The sequence below is a fragment of the Brachyhypopomus gauderio genome, chromosome 15 (genome assembly GCF_052324685.1).
Source record: "Brachyhypopomus gauderio isolate BG-103 chromosome 15, BGAUD_0.2, whole genome shotgun sequence".
Lineage (NCBI taxonomy): Eukaryota > Metazoa > Chordata > Actinopteri > Gymnotiformes > Hypopomidae > Brachyhypopomus > Brachyhypopomus gauderio.
Genome location: NC_135225.1, coordinates 9,398,024 through 9,421,414, shown reverse-complemented (window position 1 = coordinate 9,421,414; position 23,391 = coordinate 9,398,024). Strand labels below are relative to the sequence as shown.

The following is a 23,391-nucleotide window of genomic DNA, read 5'->3' as shown; positions in this document are numbered from 1 at the left end:
AGTGAGGTGAATCAGGACACAAGTGTGGAGATGAGCAACATGTATTCAGTGCAATTCCACAATCGTGGTCATTGTAACAGTCCTTTATAGAGTATCCAGGAGACGTGTGTGCAACCTGAAAGCATAACAAAAACAGGGCAAAGCCACAAGGACACAAAATCGAAAGATGTAAGGCAGGTGGGTCACTTACAAATGACCAACAGCACACATCAGGAGGAAAAGAGGAAAGCGAAACAAGAGGGAATCACATGGTTCTTGGCGCCATGGTAACATCATCTGTGAGAGATACTTGTAGCGTATGCAGCTTGGATGTCTCTGCGAGGATTCTTCTCAGGTCTTGCATCAGGAAATGTCTTTTTAGGCTCTCAAACCATCTTTATTGGAGATGACCGTGTTGAAATCTTTAACATCGATTGAAAAAAAAGGTCGGGGAGTTGGCAGGCGAGCTTTGTGCTTCACAGGTTCAAGGTGAAGAAAAACACCATCGAACCCAGTTGTAGGATGCAGGCCGCTGGCAGGGAAAGCAAACACTGAGAGACAGAAGAAGCAGCTGAGGCATCGTGTGAGCAGGGCACCAAATGGGAGGAACCATGGAGAGCTGTGGAGAAGAACAGGACAAAGATCCCGCAGGACGTCCTCATCCAGACAGATAAAGCAGTGGCAAGCCAACCAGCCCCAGTGATTGTCTACAAGAATCAGAAAAGAGCAGAGGAAATAGGTACGGCAATCCATGTAATAGGAACTTCCAAAGAACATAACATGAAAAGTTGGAAGAATAACGGACTGAAAGAAGAACAGGAGAGAACGTGGAGGGTTAATGCCAAGGTTGTCCCCATGGTGGCAAGGACACTTAGGACTGTGACACCTAAGCTGGCTCCAGCACACCCCAAAAATAACAACATCAATCTCAGTCCGGACGAGCGCAAGCCTAATGAAAGTATTACACGCAGTAACATACTCACAAAAGAACTCAATCATGGAAATATAGGCAGAAGCTCATATTCAGAAGAGGCTGGGATAGGTTGATTTGATAACCTCTCAACAAGGTTTATTACTAGACAGGTTACAAGACTACAAAGCCTTGCTCTAAGACGGAATGTACTGCCAAGGAAAAGCAGGCATTCTGAAATACCCCAGACTTATATGAGCAGGTGAACCAGGGCCTCCCTAGACTCTACGTCCTGGTCCTGCATACTGTTCAGGGACTCGTCCACCGGGGACAACGGAACTAAAGCTGGAAATGCTGTCTGAATGATGAAAATACAACTTTAATTGGATTTCAAAGAGAAGCTAAAAAATGTCTGTTTCACTAAAGCAAGAAGCCCAATAGGTCAGTAAGGGGAAGAATTAGTCATGGCCCTATTTCAGGATAAGTCATGTTATGTGATGAATGTGTGTAAATAATTAAAGTCAATACAGCCAAAACACTTGAACACCTGAACGTTTCTTTACAACAGCAGAAAAAGATATATATTATGCATTAAAGTATCAAGAGAATTATAATCGATATCTGAACCTAGGTCTGCGTGAATTATCCCCCAATATGCAGGAAACATTCAGTGTTACTGAACAATGACTTCCAGAGTTTATTCATAAGATTTGTGTGCAGTGAAACTTTAGTTATTGCTTGTTAAGTATGCAAATGTTTACATGTGTGTGCATATCTGAGATGCATTTCTGTACTGGGTCATTTTGACAGGCCAGCCTAAGCCTGTTAATTATGCAAATGTATACATTTATGTGCATATCTGAGATGCAGTTCTGTACTGGGTTGTTCTGACAAGCCAGTCTGAGTCTCTTCTCTGAAGAAACCACTCATCTCACCCCTGCCACACTCCTGCTATATTATAGCATAGATTTGTTATCATTTTGCTGTGGAATAAATGTACACTTATCTGATTGGTTGCAGCGCCTAATGGAAAGAAGAAGGTAATGAATTACACCTGCATGTGGCTGTGTGCCTATTTGATCCAGTGCCTAACAGGTCTCAACTGTTATGGCTGTACATGTCTAAGAGGTATTGCTATTCACATTGCTATGCACAAACAAAGCTGCACCTTGAAATGACTACCAGTCACAGAAAACAATATTCAAGCTTCGTCGGTTTTATAAGAAGAAATGAGACATGGTAAAAGCCTTTTGATGGAGTGCAAATCTAATGTCATTTTATGAATTTTATGTATTAGAATTTAGTGTTAAAAGTGTAAAGGCTCCAAACAACACCAAGGTGTTATTAGAACCACAGCCTGGCCTTCTGTTTCAGAATCAGCTTTACAAAAACATAAAGATACAGACAAGGTTAGAGATATCTGGCAGATATCTGCTATGGTGATTCATTTACCTTCAACAGGAGATATAAAAATAGGAGTCTGATTGCTCCATCCCAAGAAGCCATACTTTAGAGCTCCAGGTCAGACTGACCAACATCCAGGAGGGTGTGATGGGTAAGGGGAGGACTAGCAGAGCAAAATAGCCTAGGCCATCATCATCTAAGATCATCTAGACATCATCCTCTAAGATCATCTAGACCATCATCCTCTAAGACCATTATACTCTAAGGTTCCTGTGATTCTAGAGGGGTTTGCATATGGCAGTGCACAACTAGAAATGTAAATTATGTTTGCGTGACTGTGACCACAGCAGTCTTATGAGACATACTGAGGACTTAAATCAACAGTGTGGTTCACAGCTGTGAAGAGGGGGTTGTTCTCAGTCCTTAAAATAATTCTGACTCGGGGAGCAGTTAACGAACTGATGTGCAAAAAAAAAAAATCCCCTGATAATGATCCAATACATCTTTCACTGTGACACACACACACACACACACACACACACATTGCAGACGATCATGCTAGAACTGTGCTCTTCCTAAAGGTAAGACTGGAAGAAACAGTGATTACCGTGATTTACCAGATGCTCCCGCATCAGAAAACACCCACACTTTGGTCATTCCAGAGGCTTACTTAACAGCACAAGTGTCTAAGCTGAAAAGCAAATTGCAATAATTGTCCACACTTTTGTTCCCTTCAGTCTTGTCCTGTGTGGTGTCTCCGTAAAACGGACGGCTGCAGTGTGTCGCCAGAATGCCTTTGTTTCATACCATCTGTCAGACATGTGAGGTTATTACAGCGCTAACTGGCCGATTGTACTGCTCTGCACTCAAACAGTGCAGACACTGCTCCAAACACTGCTCCAAACACTGCTCCGTTCCTCCCCTGGATAATGTGCAGATGTCCCCTGGTTAGCCCCTTGTTTGGCTTCTCTCCCATTTTCACCACGGTCTGCATGAAGCACCCACCACTGTATCACCACATATCCTCGTTTAAGACTTTTAAAGAGGCGGTTTCAATCCCTTATGCCTCTGGATTGGCAAAGGGGTAAAAACTCGATATCCAGTCTAGACAATTACAGAATTTAGGAAGACTTTAGTTGTATGGACTCCACTCACGTAGCTGGAGGTTGTCTGTCAGACAGGACTTTGTGGTATGTCTTGACAGGTCTCCATTTTATTCATAGGTCTTGTTAGGTTTCCATGAACATCACATCCTGACTTGAAAACTCAGAACTAAAGAATCTAAATGAATGAAAAATAAGCTCCACCTAAGAATAGTACTGAAAAGTAAAAGGTACTGAAAACTGAAAAGTACTAGAAAGTGGATGAAAATGTTGTATATCAATTTTGACTGTAGGCAATGACATTTTGAATCTGTAATACTATCATAATAATATTAGTGTAAATTACGCACTGAATTATCTGCCTGGTTCCAACCAATAAATATTTCTACATTGTAGCTAGCAGAGCTTTTAGAAAAACGTAACTCAGTAAGGAAAGTTTGGTCATATCTAAGTCAAATGAATATTACAAAGATGTACTCCGAGTGAGCATTCTTAATGTCGAAGGTAAGCCTCTGCACTTTGAACTCCTGCTTTAAAAGTACAGGCTGAACTTGGAGTCATCTGGGAATCGATGCTACGCCGAAGCCTTTCACTACAAAAGATCAAAAGAGTTAAAGGAGCTCACTGCTAGCACCTGGGCTTACAAAAACACATATCCATATTGTAATATACATTCACAAGTATATTTCTGCAAGATGACCAGAAACAGGAACTACTGAGGAGAGCTCTGGCCTTCATCTTGCGTTCCATTCCCATGATCCTGCAGACCACTGAACTCCACCAGACCAAAGGAAGGTGAATGACATCTGTTTCTGTTTCATAGCTTCCTGTGAAGAAACTCATGCACAGAGCTGGTGTTGGGCTGAAGGTTGCAGGAGGTGATTGTGTCCTCGCAACCGCAAGAACCGGATCTGGCCCAGACCTATTCACAGCCATCCAGTCAATGCTGAACGAGTTAGAGTGAGATCATTAGGAGCCAACTGCCTTAATTGAAAAGCCAGCTTGAGCTGTACAGAGCTGAGAAGCTCAAAGAAATCTATAGCGTGATTACGATGGTGTGATTGAAGGGCCTGATGGGAACGGTTCTGGAAGACAGAGAGGACCTCCCAGTGATACGGGCACAGCAGGAAAAAACACATTCTCAATGGATCGTCGGATCGCGCTGCCAAAGCCGCCTTTATCGCGTCTGTTTATCCGCCACCATTAGCTGCTAACAGCGCGGGTGGGAGCCCAAAACCGATGGTGTTACCACGAGGGAGAATTAGGAGCACACTCACACGTGGGGCCACACCTTCCACCCACACGGCCTACTGCTGCCAGCACCTTTCCACATCATACACAGAACCTTCTAACCTCAATCAGAATTCAATGCCAAAGGCAGAAGGCAGGTAGGCAGGAATTAGCACAAATGTCCTACAAGATTAAGTAAATCTTTAAAGAACAAACAGTATTACAGGGTAAATAAGCTTTTAAATTAGCATTGTTTTGCAACAACAGCAATTAAGATTCAGATTATTCCTAAACTCAGTTCTACTGTTCTAAAATCACTGCGTACAGTAAAGGAATAAAAAAAGAGAAAACACGAACATTTCACCAATGTGTCTGCATTTCGATGGGACTGCAGTGGACTGCTGCAATGAGAAAAGAACCAGTTTCTTGCAGCCAGGGTGATTAGCTAGGATCTGTTCAAGGGTCCTTAATGACATATCATACGTTCAAGTGCCTTTTCTGATGATGCAGGGTATGGTCAGCATGACCCCGCCTCCCCCACGGCCCACTCTCCCTCTCCGGCTCTTTTTAAACGTGACGGTCTGGAGAAGAGCAAATGTTTCCCATCAATGCAGCGACCACGTGAAGAGAGCTCCCGATATCCTTCCCACTAGTCCCCAATAATCCGGAGAGATTTACCAGCCTGGGTGGCCAGATGGGAGGGTGAGAGGTTGTGGAGGGAGGGAGGGAGGGAGGGAGGGAGGGAGGAGGTGAAAGTAGAGCAGCAGACCGCCAAATGTGATCCAGAAGTTGAAGTCTGCTCTGTTGAAAATATCCAATAATCATTTTGTCTATTTTTGCAACTCAGGAAAACAATCCCGCCAACATCCATCCAGACAGCCGAAACTGCATCACACGTTTCGCCCAGTTCTAAATGAGCGGGTCTCTTTCAGAGGGAGGAGGAGAGCTCTGTGGGATTCTCACAGCACAACCTGCTGCCACTTTCATGCAGCAAGTCTGAAATCAGCTTTTCTGCCTGTGCCTTTCAGCCGCCGGAGAGTGCAGCTTCCTATAGGGCTTCCCACAGCTCCAAGCGCACCGCTTCCTGCCGACCTGCTCCCAACTGCACCCTCGCGTTCCCTTTATCCTCCTTCCAATCCCCTCCACTGTTTTCTCAACTCCCTGTCCTCTCATCCCTCTGATGAATAATGCTTTTAGAGCCATGCCTGCTCTTCAAAACTGTTTGAGTCACAGGAGGCCGAGCCCAGATGAGGGCGGCCTCTCTCTGTGCGCTATTCCTCAAAAGAGACGTGAAAGATGGACCGTGGAGGCAGGTCCATTTTTTCCCCCCTCTTCCACTGGGGTGAATACTTCCTGATCATTTTCCCTGAATACCTCACTGGCCCTGTCGCGCTGATTAGACTACAAACACCAGCAGACCTGTGTTGATTACAGCTGGGGAGAAGGTTAAGCATCACAGGAACACAGGAAGAGAACAGAGCAGGAATGAATGAGGCCTGTTTCTCATTGGCTGTTAGATGGATGGATGGATGGATGGATGGATGGATAGATGGAAGATTGGATGGATGGATGGATGATTGGATGGATGGATGGATGGATGGATGGATGGATAAAAGTTACTTACTAATAGCTAATTACTTACTTACATTCTAATTTGCAGGGCCTAATATTCTGAGTTCAGTTAAAATGGAATAACACATTTAATAAAAAAATATTACTAATAAAGTAATGCTGAATGTTTCTAATGTTCTGCGAGCTGATCAGTGTTCTTTGCTGGCCTGGTGACCCCGGAGCACAAAGGCTGTTCCCTCCGTAATGCCAGTAGAGATGTGCTGGAGCAGACAGCAGTGCCGCTCTGGAGACCCACACCTCAAACGCTCTGACCTCCCTCTGATATGAGCACTTTTGATGGATGCACTCTCATCTAGAAGAGGAAAGCCTTATGGGTTAAGAGTTAATACATCTGGCTTCAAAAGAGCACAGATTCCCTTATGTCAGCTCAAGGGTACAGAAAAACCTAGATTCAAAATGGAGCTGGGTCTGGGCACATTTCAATGTCTAAAAAGAAAATCTAAAATAAGACAGTATAAAACAAATTTAAGATTTCTTAGGTCACCTATATAATCTGTGGTCTCTCTCTCTCTGTGTGTGTGTGTGTGTGTGTGTGTGTGTGTGTGTGTGTGTGTGTGTGTGTGTGTGTATGAAACCAATTGTGTCACAGTTTAGGTGATATAACAACTCTGAGGTCATATCCCTTGTGTATATCCAGTTTAATACCTAGCTTGAGGCTACTTGTTGTGTTTGTGTATGTGTGTGTGTGTGTGTGTGTGTGTGTGTGTGTGTGTGCGTGTGTGGGTATGTGCTTGTGTGTGTGTGTGTGTGTGTGTGTGACAGATAGAGAGAGAGAAAGAGAGAGAGGGTGTGGGTGCATGCGTGTATGTGTGTGTTTGTAAGAGAGAGAGAGAGATTGTGGGTGTGGGTGCATGCATGCAAGTGTGTGTGTGTGTGTGTGTGTGTGTGTGTGTGTGTGTGTGTGTGAGAGAGAGAGAGAGAGAGAGAGAAAGAGAGAGAGAGTGTGGGTGCATGCGTGTATGTGTGTGTAAGAGAGAGAGAGAGAGTTGGTGTGGGTGCATGCATGCAAGCATGTATGTGTGTGTGTGTGTGTGTGTGTGTGTGTGTGCGTGCGTGTGTGTGTGTGAGAGAGAGAGAGAGAAAGAGAGAGAAAGAGAGAGAGTGTGGGTGTGGGTGCAAGCGTGTATGTGTGTGTGTGTGTAAGAGAGAGAGAGTGAGTGGGTGTGGGTGCATGCATGCAAGCATGTATGTGTGTGAGTGTGTGTGTGCGTGCGTGTGTGTGTGTGTGTGTGTGTGTGTGTGTGTGCATGTGTATTTGTAAAGGAACACAAGTACATATCTGTGTGGACTGTGCGAGTCTCAAATGTAGATGAATGGAGCAGATCCATCTCACCCATCTCTGGCCATTTTCAGAACTGCTGGAGGCCATATGGACAACTAAGGCACGTTACACACACTGTTCTCTAAAGGGATTCGGGAAGAGTCCTGACCAAAACCCTATTGGATGAAGTCTACAAAAAGTCTTACTTTTAAGTTAATAAATAGTACATTATGTTTATGCTGTATAACACTCAGTAATGGGCTTTTTCCATTATGAAGTTTTAGTCTAAGTCAAGAAGGAATTAGGTATGTGTTACATCTTAGTATATGAGCTAAAGGACTGGGACCGATCATCGGGCCTACAATGTCCTTTTGTTATATGGTGACATCAACGTTATATATTTCTATATTTTATGGTATGGATATTCATTCTTTTTTTCCCTATTTTTGCAGCTGTAGTTCTTATTTTTTTGCACACAGTATCATCATAAACACTGAAACCAGCAGGTGTGATAATACAGTCTTTCCCAAAGTAATGAGTGTAGGAACCAGCCGACTCCCACATGGCACCACAGAAGATAAAACTATAAACTCATTAAGAGAAACTCATCTGGTGCAAGTGAATGGATAACACACATGTGTCCTAAAGGGACATGCCACTAACTTTATCACATTCTGACAGCAATGAACAATCGCGTCATAGTCAAGATATGCAGCAAATGACTGTCATTGTTCTTTCTCTCTCTCTCTCTCTCTCTCTCTCTCATCTATCTCTCTCTCTCTCTCTCACACACACATATAACAAGCAAGGTGTTACTGTAATTAGTGACTCAGAAATTTCTGTTTTTGAGAGCTGTATGATTTCTGGCACTTTGACTTTCCCATCGAGTTTATCTAAGACTTTTAATTGAAGCTCACAGATGGTCCACATGCACAAATCGCAAAGCAATTAGGATACATCCTTCCTCCATCTTGAGAAGTACAGCAGCGAATGCCTTCTTTCTCTCTCTCTTTCTCTCTCGTTACTGTTTATGTCTAGCAAAGATGAGCAGAGGAAGACAGGTGTCAAAATGTTTTAATTACTGAAATTGAAGAAAAATGAATCAAGGGGGTGTCATAATTCAGTTACTTAACTAAGGTGATTAAAGAATAAAACCAGGCTGATGGGGAGGTTGCCATAGGCCACTGTGTTAATTAGCAAGAGTGGGAGTTTATGCGAGGGCCTGGATTAAGCTCTCCTGTCTGAGAGATGATGCCCTGGAGTTGTGTGAGGTACCCGGATTAAAGGAGGTGGGGGGCAGTAAATCTGTGAGCTGTGTGACATGTATAAGGCAAAATGTGGATGGTTGACAGCAGACCTCAAAAATAAAGCACTACAGAAGGGTGATCTACAGAGAGAGAGAGAGTGTTTGTGTCTGGAGGGAAATAATTAAAGACACTACAGACGTGAAAGGGTATTAATTGTAATTTAAATGTATTAACTAAGGACAAACGACTGAAAAACAAATTGGCAGACGATAACAGTGTGTCTAGACTCCAGAGCTCTGACCATGTTAAGACACGCTCACTCTTACACGGCTGTCAAACGCCTCCACCAGCTTGAGGTTCTCTACATGGATTTCTGAGAGGCATTATTGCCACCTTCAGCCTACACTTTGTAAACATGAGCGTGTTGATGTGCACTTGATGTGCAGTTTATATCAGATGTGGATAGTTTAGATATAGAATAGCTTAGCAAATTGCAGGTGTTTCTGCCCTGGAACTATACAAGTTTCTTCTAATTTAGCCCCTCCCTTGACTCACAGCTCCTCCTCCTCCTCTAACCCCTCCCCCTGACCAGAACTCCTCACTCTCTAGACCAGGCGTACTCACCTAAATTTGTCCGCGGTCCAATTTTGGCAGATACCTGTGACCTGAGGTCCGGTGCGGCGGGGGTGGCGAACGTAAGTTGTTGAGCGGGGTGGCGAACGTATCACTCGTGACGGAGTGTTTTTTCAATAGCCCTGAAATAAATGCTATGGTTTTGTTTTGGTCCGTATCCAGTTAATCAGGAATGAGATTGGGTCCGGACAGGATCGTGTTCGGGTCCGGATCTGGACCGCGGTCCGCCAGTTGAGTACCCTTGCTCTAGACACTATCCCTCTGCAGCAACGTTTGTCAGTCTAAATTGAGATGTCTGAGTTTGGCTATAGTCAAAACACAGGCCAGTTGCCATGAGAAATTGAGCATCTAGTTTTTCTCTTTGTTAATTATGAATTTCTGCATCTGAAGGAGATACACTGGTGATGGTACACTCTGGCAGCGTCTGATCCGTTTCTGAGCACAGTGCTTTTCTGCTGAGGTTCTGGGGATGTCCCATATCTGCTTTCACTGCAGTTTAAAATCTGATTACAGTTTGTGATTTTTAGAAGATACATGCAGACTACTGAATGTGTAGTATAACCGTATGAAGTGGAATAAATGTAACGGCACAATCGTCTCAATCTGTCACTTAATCACACTGCAGGCAAATGGAACAGCTGTGGCAGCAATCTTTAATCTGCCATACTGCCAGGAGCTCTCTGCCAGAGGCACACACACACACACAGATACAGAAATATGATGCATATGCAGAATGAGTAGAATATAGATTCTGCTACTGACAATGAATGAGCCTGAGATCAGAGAAAAAAAGAGACAGAGAGAGACACAGTGAGAGAGACAGAAAGAGAGACAGACAGAGAGAGAGACAGAGAAAGAGAGAAAGAGTAGGAGAAAAAGAGAGAGACAAAGAAAAAGAACAAATTGAGAAAAAGATAAAAAGGAGACAGAGCGTGGATGATAAACATGACTGATGCACAAGTTTGATATACTGTTTGTTTTCACTAACAAGACGTGCAAAAAGGTAAAAAAGTGAGAGCAAGCGGAGAGCTGAATGACAGGGCTGAGCTGAGCTGCGTTTAAGGATGTGAAGAGGCTCAAACGATGCCGTGTCACCAACGCTGCCCTAAAGCTTTACACATGGATGAGCACAGAACACAGTCTAACAGCACCCGCACCCGTATGGTAGTGTGGTACAACAGCTCCCGGTACAGCACACACACACACACACACACACACACACACACGCACACACACGCACACACACACACACACACACACACACACACACACACACACACACACACATACACGCACGCACACACACACACACACACGCACACACACACACACACACACACACACACACACACACACACACATACATTGCCAGTCATGTCTTCTTTTGGTCTACAACTCAAATCGACAGATCACCCAAGGGGCCCCATCAGTCTACACGAGAGCATCTTTCACTTCACTCTCTATTTCTGCCTTTCCCTAACTCCCTCTTTGTCTCTGTCTCTGCCTCTCACTCGTGCTCTCTCCCTCTCTGTCTCTCCCTCTCTGTCACTCCATCTCTCTCTCCATCTGTTTCTCACTAACACAACATATCTCCCTCACTGTCTTTCTTTCCTCCCGTCTCTTTTTCTCAGGTTATATGTGTGTGTATAACACAAACATGTACATGCACACACTCTCTCTCCTTCTTTCCCAGCACCTCTCTCTAACACACTACACGTCACATGGCTCCTGCAGGTGTGATGCTGTCCCGGTTTCCGCCCCCTGCCAGTGCTCCTGAGCTCATGTGCGGGACAGAGTGCAGGAGTCTGCCTCCCCCTCCTTCAGTGTCCCGCAGGGTGACATAATCAAAGGGCTGTTTCATCCCGGCACCAGTGTGTGAGTGCACAAAGTCACACGAGCTGCGGAATACATTTTTTATTCTCCTCTGCAGAGGAAGAATACTGACTGCAGCTGTAAGACACAGACAGACAGACAGACAGACAGACAGACAGACAGACACACACACACACACACACACACACACACACACACACACACACACACACACACACACACACACACACACACACACACACACACACACACATGCACTCCAAAACAGGCAGATGCATATAGACAGACAAACAGATACATGAGCTGCAACTCTGGATTACAACACAGAGACAGATCGTGAAGTACAATATTGTGATTCTGATGGGACACGTGGCTGAACATCTATGTTCTCAGCAGCATAGTGCAGCAGGAAGGGCACAGTGTGTTCAGAGTCACAGACTGCCGTAGGACCAAGGGAGGAGGTCTGTGTATTTATTCAAACAAATCACGGACTCCACAGTAGCATGGTGCACAGACATTGTCAATCTGGAGTATTTGATGATTAAGTGCATAGCCATAGAGAGCGTTCTGAATTGTTGTCAGTGCAGTGTAATTTCTCCTGATGCTGAAGCTAAGGTACCTACTGAAGAGCAAGTAACAACTGTGCATTCAGATGGAGTTTTTACCTCTGCAGGGGAGTTCTATCACGCGCTGCTGAACTTCCACCAGAAGAGACAACGCTTTAGATCATGTACCAACATGCCCCTCCTCCCCCTGGACAGTCTGCACACCTCTCATTGGTCCTGCTCCCCAGGAACGTGCCACTCCTCCAACATTCGAAAACATCAACAAGGACAGCTAAAGCGAGGCCACACAGAGCTTCTCCTCCCAGGTTCATAACACCTTGGGGAACAGCTGGGGAACATTATCCTCGCACGCACGTCCGCCGTCACAAGCCACGTCAACTCATGTACTGACCACATCGACCTCTGTCAAGCGCGTGAAAAGCTTTCCGAATCAGAAGACCTGGATGGACGCCACCTGCTGGAGGCATGACATGCTGCTTTTTGGTCCAGGCTAACAGGCCAACAGCTCAGGGCCAGCCTGAAGACGGACAGTAGGAGATGTCAGGCACACCTACAAACTGTGTGTGTCACGGGACACTTCCCTAATTCACACACACTCCCCGACGCAGCACGCCTGCGTGATTTCCATCCTGTTGTGACAAAGCACTTTGGGAAAGTAGCTCTCTGTCACCTGGGGGGCTTGTGTTTTCATCATCAATGGACCCCCACCAATTTTGTACACCATGCAAATAGACTGACAAGAGCTCCATTTTGCCCTAAACCAGCTGGAAAAATTGGAACACTTACATCCAGATGCTGTTCATCGACATCAGGTCCCCTTTCAACTCCGTCATGCCTTGCAGGCTGTGTCCGGGTCTGTGAGGCTGGTCCATCACGTGCCCTCCAGACTCACTGTGAATGCAGGCAGGCTGCAGGGCCGTGAGCCCCCTGCTCTCCCCCCACATACACCGACGCAGCACCGTCACCGAGTTCGCAGACGGCGACGGCGTGGTCGGCCCTACAGGCGGCATTGATGAATCGCCCGGCAGGGAGGAGATCCAGTTCTTGGCAGCATGGTGCTCCTAAAACAATCTCTCTCTCAGTATCCAGACCAAAGAGCTTATTGTGGGCGTGTGGAGGAGCGAATGGTTCTCACTCTCATCAACAGGGCCGGTGTACAGGCATGTTATCACTCTCAAACTGTTGGGCATCCACATCTGTGAGGATCTTTCTTGGACCCTCAGCGCTTCTCGTGTGGTAAAACAACAGCATGTTTACGTGATGAGACTGAGGAAGGAGCATGGTGTGATGATAGCAATGGTGTGATGATCATAAGGCATTATTTCTCTGTACAAATACAGGGCATTTGTATGCAGTACTAAAAATCAAACAAACCTACACTGGTAAGTATTTAATGTGACCTCCCCTTACACTTGAGGAGTAGCACTGGCTCTTGGAGCATGAAGATTACTGCAGAAAAGTCTCACCAGAAGAGTTCAGGACAGTCTACCCAGAAACGTTCAGGACTTTCTCCATCAGAAGAGTTCAGAAAAGTCTCCCCAGAAGAGTTCAGGACAGGCTTCCCAGGAAAGGTCAGGACTGTCTTCCTCAGATTTCAAGATGCGCTTAGTGCCAATACTGACGTTGCACTTTGTTCAGAAAAATGTTTTAATGTTTTTTTATGTTGTTTACATATGTATTGTATTTTCTGTTTTATATCATAATAGAGAGACTGAAAAATAACTGCATGGTCATTGTACCGTTGCTAAAGCAACAAATTGAATGGCGGCCTAAGACATTTTTCGTTGCCTGTACTTGTACTGAGCAACTGCAATATGTTCTATTTATCTTCTATTTATCTATCAAAAAGTTCTATTTATCTTCAGCTTCTCTTTACACACACACACACACACACACACACACCCCTACCCTCCACAATTTGGACACACAACAAACCCACAAAGGGAAAAGCAGCCCCCACATGTAAGCAATGTCACCCCATCCTCAAAGCACACCCACCCCCAGCAACACAGGGCGAGGCACAGAGTGCTGTTCTGGGGCAGTTCTGGGGCAGTTCTGGGGCTGTTTGTGTGGTGCCGGCAGAGCACATGCACCTTCTGCTGGGGAACGCTCGAGATCTTCCTGCCCCGCACCACAGCGAAACCCCGACAGCACTGTAGCTGATGCTTCAGCCTGCCGTGCTAGAGGTGACAGCTTCTAAACTCACAGCCCCCGGCAAGGAACGACTCGGAAAAACGGCTCCGATCGCACGAGCACCGACGAAGTGAAGGAAAGCGGGCGGGCAGCGAGGGACGCTGTAGCAGTGTGCCTGCGGGACTATGTCCTGAATGTCCTCAGGACATTTATTCAGCCCTGCTCTGCCGCCATCATGTGCTTCTCTACGCCAACCCAGCACTGGGAAAGGTGACACTTTCTCATCTTATCACAAGGTGGCGCTAGTGGGAAAAACAGTGCCATTCCAACTCGTGACTGTGATCCACACTGTGAGAACTGAATCAGTTCACACTCACTCACCCACATTTTCCCACTTGTATTTCTTTATAAGATGAACAAGAGGATTCAAATTCCAAAGTTATGACTGGTCAACTTCCTGACATCTTAGCTATTGGAATTGGCATGTTAACCATTGGGACATTATAGCCATTTTAGCCATTGATATTTGGAATTCATTCATGTATTTTGACTCTGAATGGCACAAACACTGAGATTCCTAGTGCTGAAACAGAGGGAGACGTTCAGTTGTACTGGGGAAGGGTGGCAAACACTTCTGCCATATTTCCAGACCCAGTAGCCTAATGCACATGTGCTGTTACTAACAGTACAACACTGTATCCATCACACACCCCCCCCCCTCCACCGCCACCCGCCGCTCCACAAACCTGCACCCATTATCAGGAGGTGCAATGCTTATGAGTTCAATCCAGATATGTACTCTAGATGTGTGTGTGTGAGTGTGTGTGTGTCAGAGTCAGAGAAAGAGAAAGAGAGAGAGAAAAAGAGAGAGAAATGGAGAGCAAGAAGTATGCTGATGGAGAGATCAGTAAATGTACCAGCAGATGGAGAAATCTTGTTTCAGCTGTACTTTTGCACTTGTTCTGTTGTCCCCCCCCCCCCCCTCCCAATTCCTTTGCTGTCTCTCCTTCCATGCTGTTAGGCAGGACTGCTGATCAGAGGAGGATGTTTCTCGGCTGTGGGCGAGCACATGCATTTGGGTGGTTTCTATGCCTCAGTGCTTCTTGTGTCCTTTCCATAACCCTAAGAGCCTCTCAATCATCAGGCTGCATGCCTCACGAGACCATTAACTCTGTCTTCCGCCTGGCATCTCCCTGTCTCCAGCACCCTCCTGTCTCACCATCAGCCTTCCTCCTCCTCCTCCTCCTCCTCCTCTCTGCTGGACATCCGTCCACTGCATCCCGTCTCCCTCCTGTGTCCCCTGTCTACGCCTGTCAAACGTGCTCCACCCAGCAGGGCAGGTGCCACGGGAGACCACTGCCGCTGGGCTTTCTTGCGCAGCGAGAGGCCCCGTCGTAACGTGTCACGCCGAAGCCCCCTGCTTCGTTAATCATGTAACACCTCACCATCAGCCAGCCAGGATTTCCCAGCTCCACCACACACAGGGCTCAGACGTGGACGAATGGTCCCATGATTGAAATATCACCCCGGGATGCTGCTTCTCAATGCCACAGCTGGGTAGCGTTTTACCCCCTGCGTACACATATGCAGGGGTTGCACTGGGGAGGATTTGTAATGTGGGTCAGGCCCACAGAAGGGCCGAGACGAAAGGTCTGATTGAGGATGTCATGAAAACAAGGACATGGCATCCATCGGGGTGTGTCCTGTATTCCCAGACTACAGATTAAGACAGCAAACACAAACATACATGGTCATATACAGTCTCATACACAGTCACAGACACACTATTACACACAGATGCATAAACACACTCACATACCACTGCCTCGTCTGTGTATTTCTAGTTTATAGCATTTCCATAAAGAAAAATTAATAAATAGTGTGTTTCACTCATGATTTCTCAGACATAGTGTGTGACTCTGAGGTCCTTCTTGCTGTTGTTGAAGCATTGAGGTTCAGCATGAAAATCAGTCATGAAGAAACATATGACTCCTCTGGTCATAAATGCAGCAATTTAACTAGAGCATTAACAGCAAACGTATATTGCCAATTAGAGCCAAAATATTTACATATTTTGTAATTTTGAGAAAATATGCCATTTTCCATGCATGCAAATGTAGATACTGAAACAGCACAAAGGACGTGAGCACTTTATGGCATGTGATGAGTTAGAGACTCTTCATTTGGATGAACTGGTGAAATTTATATTCACCAGCTTGGACTGATGGTTGTTTTTAACTCTTACCTGGATGAGCTGGCCAGTAGGTGAAACTGTGACATTGGCTGTGTGACATTTGAAACTGAGGAGAGTGTCTTCCAGTGACCCTGGAGCTTTAGGAAACCCAGTAGCCTTGCCCTGACCAGTGTCAGCCACAGGGGGCACCAGAGAGGTCTGCTGCACCACCGTACACAACAAACCCATCATACTTGTGGGTCTGAGCATAAAGGCTTCAAGAGCTATGTTAGGAGAGACCTGCAGAGAGAGAGAGAGAGAGAGAGAGAGAGAGAGAGAGAGAGAGTGAGAGAGAGAGAGAACATGGCAACAAAGAACAAGTGTGAGAGAAAGAGAGTGAGAGCGTGTGAAATGGAGAGTGAATTATTTTGACCTAGTTTCTTACTAGTTGTTTGTTGAAAAATAAACATCACTCATTTGTTCAAGAATTCTGAATGAGTCAAGGACTCTCTTGGTTCTGGAAACATGCCGTGAACAAACAACACGTTAAGACGTTGCTCAGATTGCACGCCACAGATCTAGCACCACTGCGCCCACTTAGGACGCAAGCAAGTCTATAAAGAGGTTGACTGAAGGACAGATGCCTTTACCCTACGGTTTACAGATTTACTGTCCACACTTATTTACTCTTCAATGCTTTTGGCCAAAGCTAAATCTTGGCGAAACAGCCCAAGAAAACCTCACTGAAACTGATTACATCTGTAGCACCAAATATTTCATAAACAGTATATATAGGCAGCAGAAAGTGTTTATGTTTTACCCTAGAGATGTTCTGAATGCAATTAAATAAGTAAGCATCTCAAAAGTTCCCTTTGAGATGGTCCAATGGAGAGTGAATGCCACTACGCGCAGGAGAGTGCCGCGTTACCTTTGAGACGTTGAGCGGGAAAGGGACTGTGATTGAAGATGTGAGCGTGTATCAACCTTGAGATCATCTGGGTTTCAGCAACGAGTGAATGTGATCGTAAACACATGAGTGTGTGTTACTGCGTCATGCCAAGACGGCATGTCTCTGTGTGAGTGGACGGGACCGCGTTAGTGTGTGATGGCGTGACGCGTTACCTTCGAGATGTTCTGGCCGTTGGTGTACATGACGAGGTCGGCGAGGCGCTCCACGCAGCGCACCACCCGCGTACAGGCCCGTGCCTCGTTCTGAGCCATCCACAGGACGTGTTCCTCCACCTGCATCATATTGCTGGCAACTTCTGACACAAAGTCCCCCACCTGCACGAGTACAGGAGTGTTGGGTTAAGTGCCGGGTTCTTCAAAACGGAGGGAAAGTGAACAAGATAAATAATGAAACCCAACCATGATCTTGTGAGGCAGCTGGTACTTAAGAGGTTACAATGAGATACGTGAGTGAACTGGGCCTGATGTGAAACCCAAATCGTTTGCTGCAGGACGCCTAACTTATTTTCTTGTGTACAGTCAGAACATAAGTTATGTTTGTTAGGCAGAGTTAAACCTGCCCTCCACTCAGCATTCTATTATAAGATGGATCCATTGTAGTCACTGGAATAATCCCCAAAACATTTCACACTTCTGTTTGCTGCATACAGGTTTAATATATGGGAATATACTTGGTATATATTATTCCCACTAGTACATCAAAAATAACACATAGCTTCAGCTCATGCTACGGATACGTTTAACAACACAAAAGTGTTTTCCTTTAAAATGCTAAATTTTGTTACTAACAGACGTTCATTTACATAAAGATGAAATGATTATGTCCTCCATGAGGCATGATAAAATGATCCACGCGGAACACACTCCTAATGCTTTCTCAATGATGGAAATATGATTACTCATACTAATGGCATTCGTGGCCTTGCTGGGATGCTGTGACCCACAGCTGACCTCTGAATTGTGACTGAATCCTCTGACAGCTCCTTTTATGGCGTATGTCTTTTATAGCATATAGCTCCATATCTCTTTTTTCAGAGCTTCCTTCACTTTGCATGCCTGTTCAACCTTGGCTAGAAAGCAGGACTGTTTCCAACAAAACAGCGGAAGGCATGCAGTGTGAAAGCTATCAAATGGAACAGAAACCATGAAATACACATGAAACATTAGCAAGGTATCACAATGACTTTTTCGTTTGTATATGAAAAGAAAAATGTTTTGTTTAAAAATTAACCCTACATGGGTTTATGTTTGTCATACATATAAACATTATTTTAGTTGAATGTGTTGCTGTGGTAAATGGGAAAATAATCCTTTGGTGAATCCATGTCACATCAAGCAGCAGTAGCTCTCTGCTAGCCAAGAGGCCTTTCTTCTCGAGTTCTCCGTGTGTAATGTGAACTTCCCTACAGCCAGCACATGGAGCTCCAACAGTCCTCCAGACAGCCGCAACCCAACAGCTTCCTCCAGGAAGCCCAAGCCTCAGGCAGACTTCCCCACTTCAGCGCCGTGCCAAACGCTGCTTTTGTAACGCTAAAAACATCACCAGCACACACGTGCAGTGCGGGGGATTCTAAAAACATCACCAACACACATGCAGTGTGAGGGATTCTAAAAACATCACCAGCACACACGTGCAGTGCGGGGGATTCTAAAAACATCACCAACACACATGCAGTGTGAGGGATTCTAAAAACATCACCAGCACACACGTGCAGTGCAAGGGATTATAAAAACATCACCAACACACACGTGCAGTGCGGGGGATTCTAAAAACATCACCAACACACATGCAGTGTGAGGGATTCTAAAAACATCACCAGCACACACGTGCAGTGCAAGGGATTCTAAAAACATCACCAACACACACGTGCAGTGCGGGGGATTCTAAAAACATCACCAGCACACACGTGAAGTGCGAGGCATTCTAAAAACATCACCAACACACATGCAGTGTGAGGGATTCTAATAACATCACCAGCACACACGTGCAGTGCGAGGCATTCTAAAAACATCACCAATACACATGCAGTGTGAGGGATTCTAATAACATCACCAGCACACACGTGCAGTGCGAGGAATTCTAAAAACATCACCAACACACATGCAGTGTGAGGGATTCTAATAACATCACCAGCACACACGTGCAGTGTGAGGGATTCTAATAACATCAACAGCACACACGTGCAGTGCGAGGAATTCTAAAAACATCACCAACACACATGCAGTGTGAGGGATTCTAAAAACATCACCAGCACACACGTGCAGTGCGAGGGATTCTAAAGGACAATAATGGCTTTAACAGAAGGTAATTATATCAGCTATATCTATAAATTGCATGGTACCATTTTTTCTGCACAGAGTGCACAGAGCAACAGAGGAACTTTTACATTTAGCTAATTCAGTATTGTCCCATGATGAAGCTTGAGCTTAACTGGATGAGTAAGAGGATGTGGTGTCATTACTACAAACTGGAACCTGAGTGACTACCATTCAAGTTCTTCTATAAAACTTCCTAAATGCTACAACAGTGTCAAAGCCACAAAATGTATACACTGCAAAATGTGCTTTATTACTTAATTAGGCATACCCACTCTATATATCATATAAAATAGGCTGCCTTTGCATTCAATTGTAAACTGTAATCCATCACTACTGGCACCATTATTGTCCTCTGAAGTCAGATGATTGGCTGTACCAGAGCCCTGACTAAATCATTTTAGCTGGATGATTTTTAGTGTGGATTTATACACTACAAGACCCAGTCAAAGAAATGTCCTGACTTTCATTACAGTTTTTCTCGATTGTTAACACACTAATGCTGGTAATTGAGACACAATGACCACAACATGTAACTATTGCACCAACCCCCTGAACCAATTCTACTAAACTACAAGCACAATTCCTGCTTTACACTCAAATTGCAGTTCTAAAACACACTTTTTTCAAAACACTACACACAATTTTCTGCATTTGGCATAATTTTCATGAAGAAAATCTCTTGTTTTCACAAGGAACACACTGTTATTCAAAATTCTAAAGTTAATTGTCCTACTATGCACACTGACTCATCATATCAGCAAACACCTGTCACACATGTGTACAACCAGCAATCAGAGCTTTAGCATAAAATGGCAAAAGCTCTTCTGTTGGTGGTGAGCTCTTCTGTTTTGGAGCAATGGATGCCAACAGCGGAAACAGAGGGAGAGCCAGAGGAGTGAGAGCAAGAGGAGGAGGACGAGGATGAGGAAGGCCAAGGACCGTAATCTCTGATGAGATCCCAGCCACTTTGGTTGACCATGTGGTCTATGGTCTAACAATGAGGAAGGCTGGGCAAAGAGTACAGCCAAATGTGAGTAGGTACACTGTAGCATCCATCATCCGGACTTTCCGTAATGAGAACAGGTAAGAAATCAACTCTCAGTAGGAAACTGCAGTACTGCATATCAATACAGTACTCAATGAGTACAGTATTGCCTGTGGACTGTTCTGTAGGACTGTAAATATAAAGTATGTTTCAAGTATTTGGGAAATGTATTCCTACTTTGTGTTCCTACACAGTATTTACAGTATTTTACTATTTGTATTGCAGAACTGAATGGTTACCAACATGAGGTGGACGGAAACGTCTTTTGTCTCCTGAATAGGAAACTGAAATCCTGAACATGGTCCTAGAAAATAATGCCATAACATTATGGAAAATACAAAGAAAAATAATAGAAAACAACGAGATATTTCAAAATATTGATAGGGTGAGATTATCAACGCTGGACCGTGTCTTGCGCAGAAATAATCTGTGGATGCCTTTTGAACGAAATTCAGAAAGAGTCAAAGAACTGAAATATAACTATGTGCAAGTAAGCCCTATACAATCTCACAACTGATGTATCCCCTCAACACTGTATAAATTATACATATTTCAGTATTGTAATCATAATGATTGTGCTTCACAATAGTGACTCCTCCATGTCTATTTCTGATACTGTCATGTGTGTTTCAGAGAATCTTTGAGCTAGAGGTAGATGCAGTGGAGCACCAATTCATCTTCATTGATGAGGTTGGATTCAACCTCACAAAAAGACGGACGAAGGAGGGGAAGGAATATCATTGGCCAGCGTGCCATTGTATGCAACATAGTTTTTTTTTACTGTAATTGTAACTGTATATAGTAAACTCTTCTGTTGTTGTGTATGTAGACCACTGTATGTGCAACTTTGTGTTGGGTGGGATGTACACTGTGTACATTGCTTTTGTGGGAAAAAATAAAATATATTTGTTACTGTATATGTGTGTTCTGAGTATAAAAACACTATTCTAAAATATTTTACAATGCACTTATGTATTTCCTGTCTGTAGTAAGTGTAACACTGCACAAAAAAGGCCTAAGTCATTATGATGAATGGAGAAGAAGTGTTTTCCATTCATCATAGTGTTTTACATTGAGCACATCAGTGTTCAACCAGTTGTTATAAATGTCTATTCATATGATGGTTTGTGTGTGTCATCTGAGAACAAAATACCATTTTGAGAAGATATAATATTGTTCTGACTGTAAAGTTTCATTTTGAAAGAGAACTGAGGGGTTTTGCCCATTGTGTGTGTGTTTTTCTGATTTGTGTGTAGAGTTTTGAGAGTATGAGGCATGCTTTCAGACAATGTGTGTAAACAATCGAGAAAAACTGTAAACAAACACAACCAAAAAGAGAACTGATCTTAGCGCCACAGTCTTGCTCAGTGTCCCACCCCTTGTGATGCTGTGAGTTCCTTCACAACCAGTGGTGTCCTTCAAAGACAGGACCAGGTTTTCCCACCGCCTGCTTCACTCCTCTCCTCTTTCAACCCGCCGATCTCTTTTTCTGGTCAAGGCTGCCGTGAGGAAATTAAAGCCAGCAGAGGCTGAACATTTGAACCCAATCCCATTTCACCCTTTGACCCCTACCACTTAGCCCTCCATATTTCATGCCTAGGCTCACAGTGTTCATGCCTAGGGTTACGATGTTCCTGCCTAGTGTTACGGTGTTCATAGCTAGTGTTATGGTGTTCATGGCTAGGGTTAGGGTGTTCATTGCTAGTGTTATGGTGTTCATAGCGAACGTAAATTGTTACCGGGGCGGTGTATATATACAACCGTCAGAGCAGATGGACGATATCCTGTCATTCATCCACTACTTTTTAATGTCATGTGATCTACCCGCATTCCTTCGCAATCGACCGACACTTCCTTCCTGCTAGTGTTATGGTGTTCATGGCTAGGGTTAGGGTGTTCATAGCTAGTGTTATGGTGTTCATGGCTAGGGTTAGGGTGTTCATAGCTAGTGTTACGGTGTTCATGGCTAGGGTTAGGGTGTTCATAGCTAGTGTTACGGTGTTCATGGCTAGGGTTAGGGTGTTCATAGCTAGTGTTATGGTGTTCATAGCTAGGGTTAGGGTGTTCATGGCTAGGGTTAGGGTGTTCATGGCTAGTGTTACGGTGTTCATGGCTAGGGTTAGGGTGTTCATGGCCTGTGTTACGGTGTTCATGGCTAGGGTTAAGGTGCTCGTGGCTAGTGTTACGGTGTTCATGGTTAGGGTAACAGTGTTCATGCCTAGAGTTAAGGTGTCCTACTTCTTGCTGGTATTGAGGGGTAGAGTGAAGTGTTAGAACTACATGGCAATCCAATTATAGGCAAAATAGACCATATCACTCCATTAATAAAGATACATAAAAAAACAATAATCACTGTCATCTTAGTTTAATGTCGTTTCAGTGTGTCGTCATTTTTGTAGTAACAAGCATTAGAAAACTCATTAGTAGAATACTTATGTCTCAGTAACTAGCTGGTGTAGTTGCTAATATTAGCTAACTAACATATTGCTATTGCTGATTTGTGCATGACAATCTCACATTTTTACATATTTTTAATGTCGCTTCATCACCCTTGAGAGTCATATGATGCACATCATTTAACAAAAGTCATGCAGTGAGTCTGCTGAACTTTAGCACTTCGCTAACATCAGGCTGCTGAACTTTAGCACTTTGCTAACAGTGCAGACTTGTAGATTGAAGGAAGAGGCCTGCTAATAAAGCAGTTTGTTTTTATTTGGTGACTGATTGATGTGTGAGACTGAAGTTGTGAACAACAACCTCAGGCAACATAAAATCCATCAAGGACCACAGGTGGAGTATTATCCCATTCCATAGGGCATGATTTGTATCTCGCGTGAGATTTGTTATCTTAAGCAGCAAGGGAACACCGGCTTTAAAGTTCTGGCATGTGCCACTGGATTTCCTGAAGCTCGGAGATAAAATCCCACAGATGCAGTATCCAGAAGAAGATCCAG

General features: G+C 44.5%; 1 protein-coding gene across 3 annotated transcripts in view; it reads right to left on the bottom strand.

Annotated features, from left to right (window-relative positions):
- Positions 1-23,391, bottom strand: part of adgra1b (adhesion G protein-coupled receptor A1b) — a 116,830-nt gene that overhangs the window by 52,253 nt on the left and 41,186 nt on the right. For all 3 annotated transcript variants that reach the window (XM_076975211.1, XM_076975213.1, XM_076975212.1), the window contains 2 exons: positions 17,227-17,388; positions 16,177-16,404 (listed from right to left, as the gene is read on the bottom strand). In XM_076975211.1, coding sequence (XP_076831326.1) covers positions 16,177-16,404; positions 17,227-17,388 — 390 coding nt within the window. The remainder of the gene's footprint in view (positions 1-16,176; positions 16,405-17,226; positions 17,389-23,391) is intronic.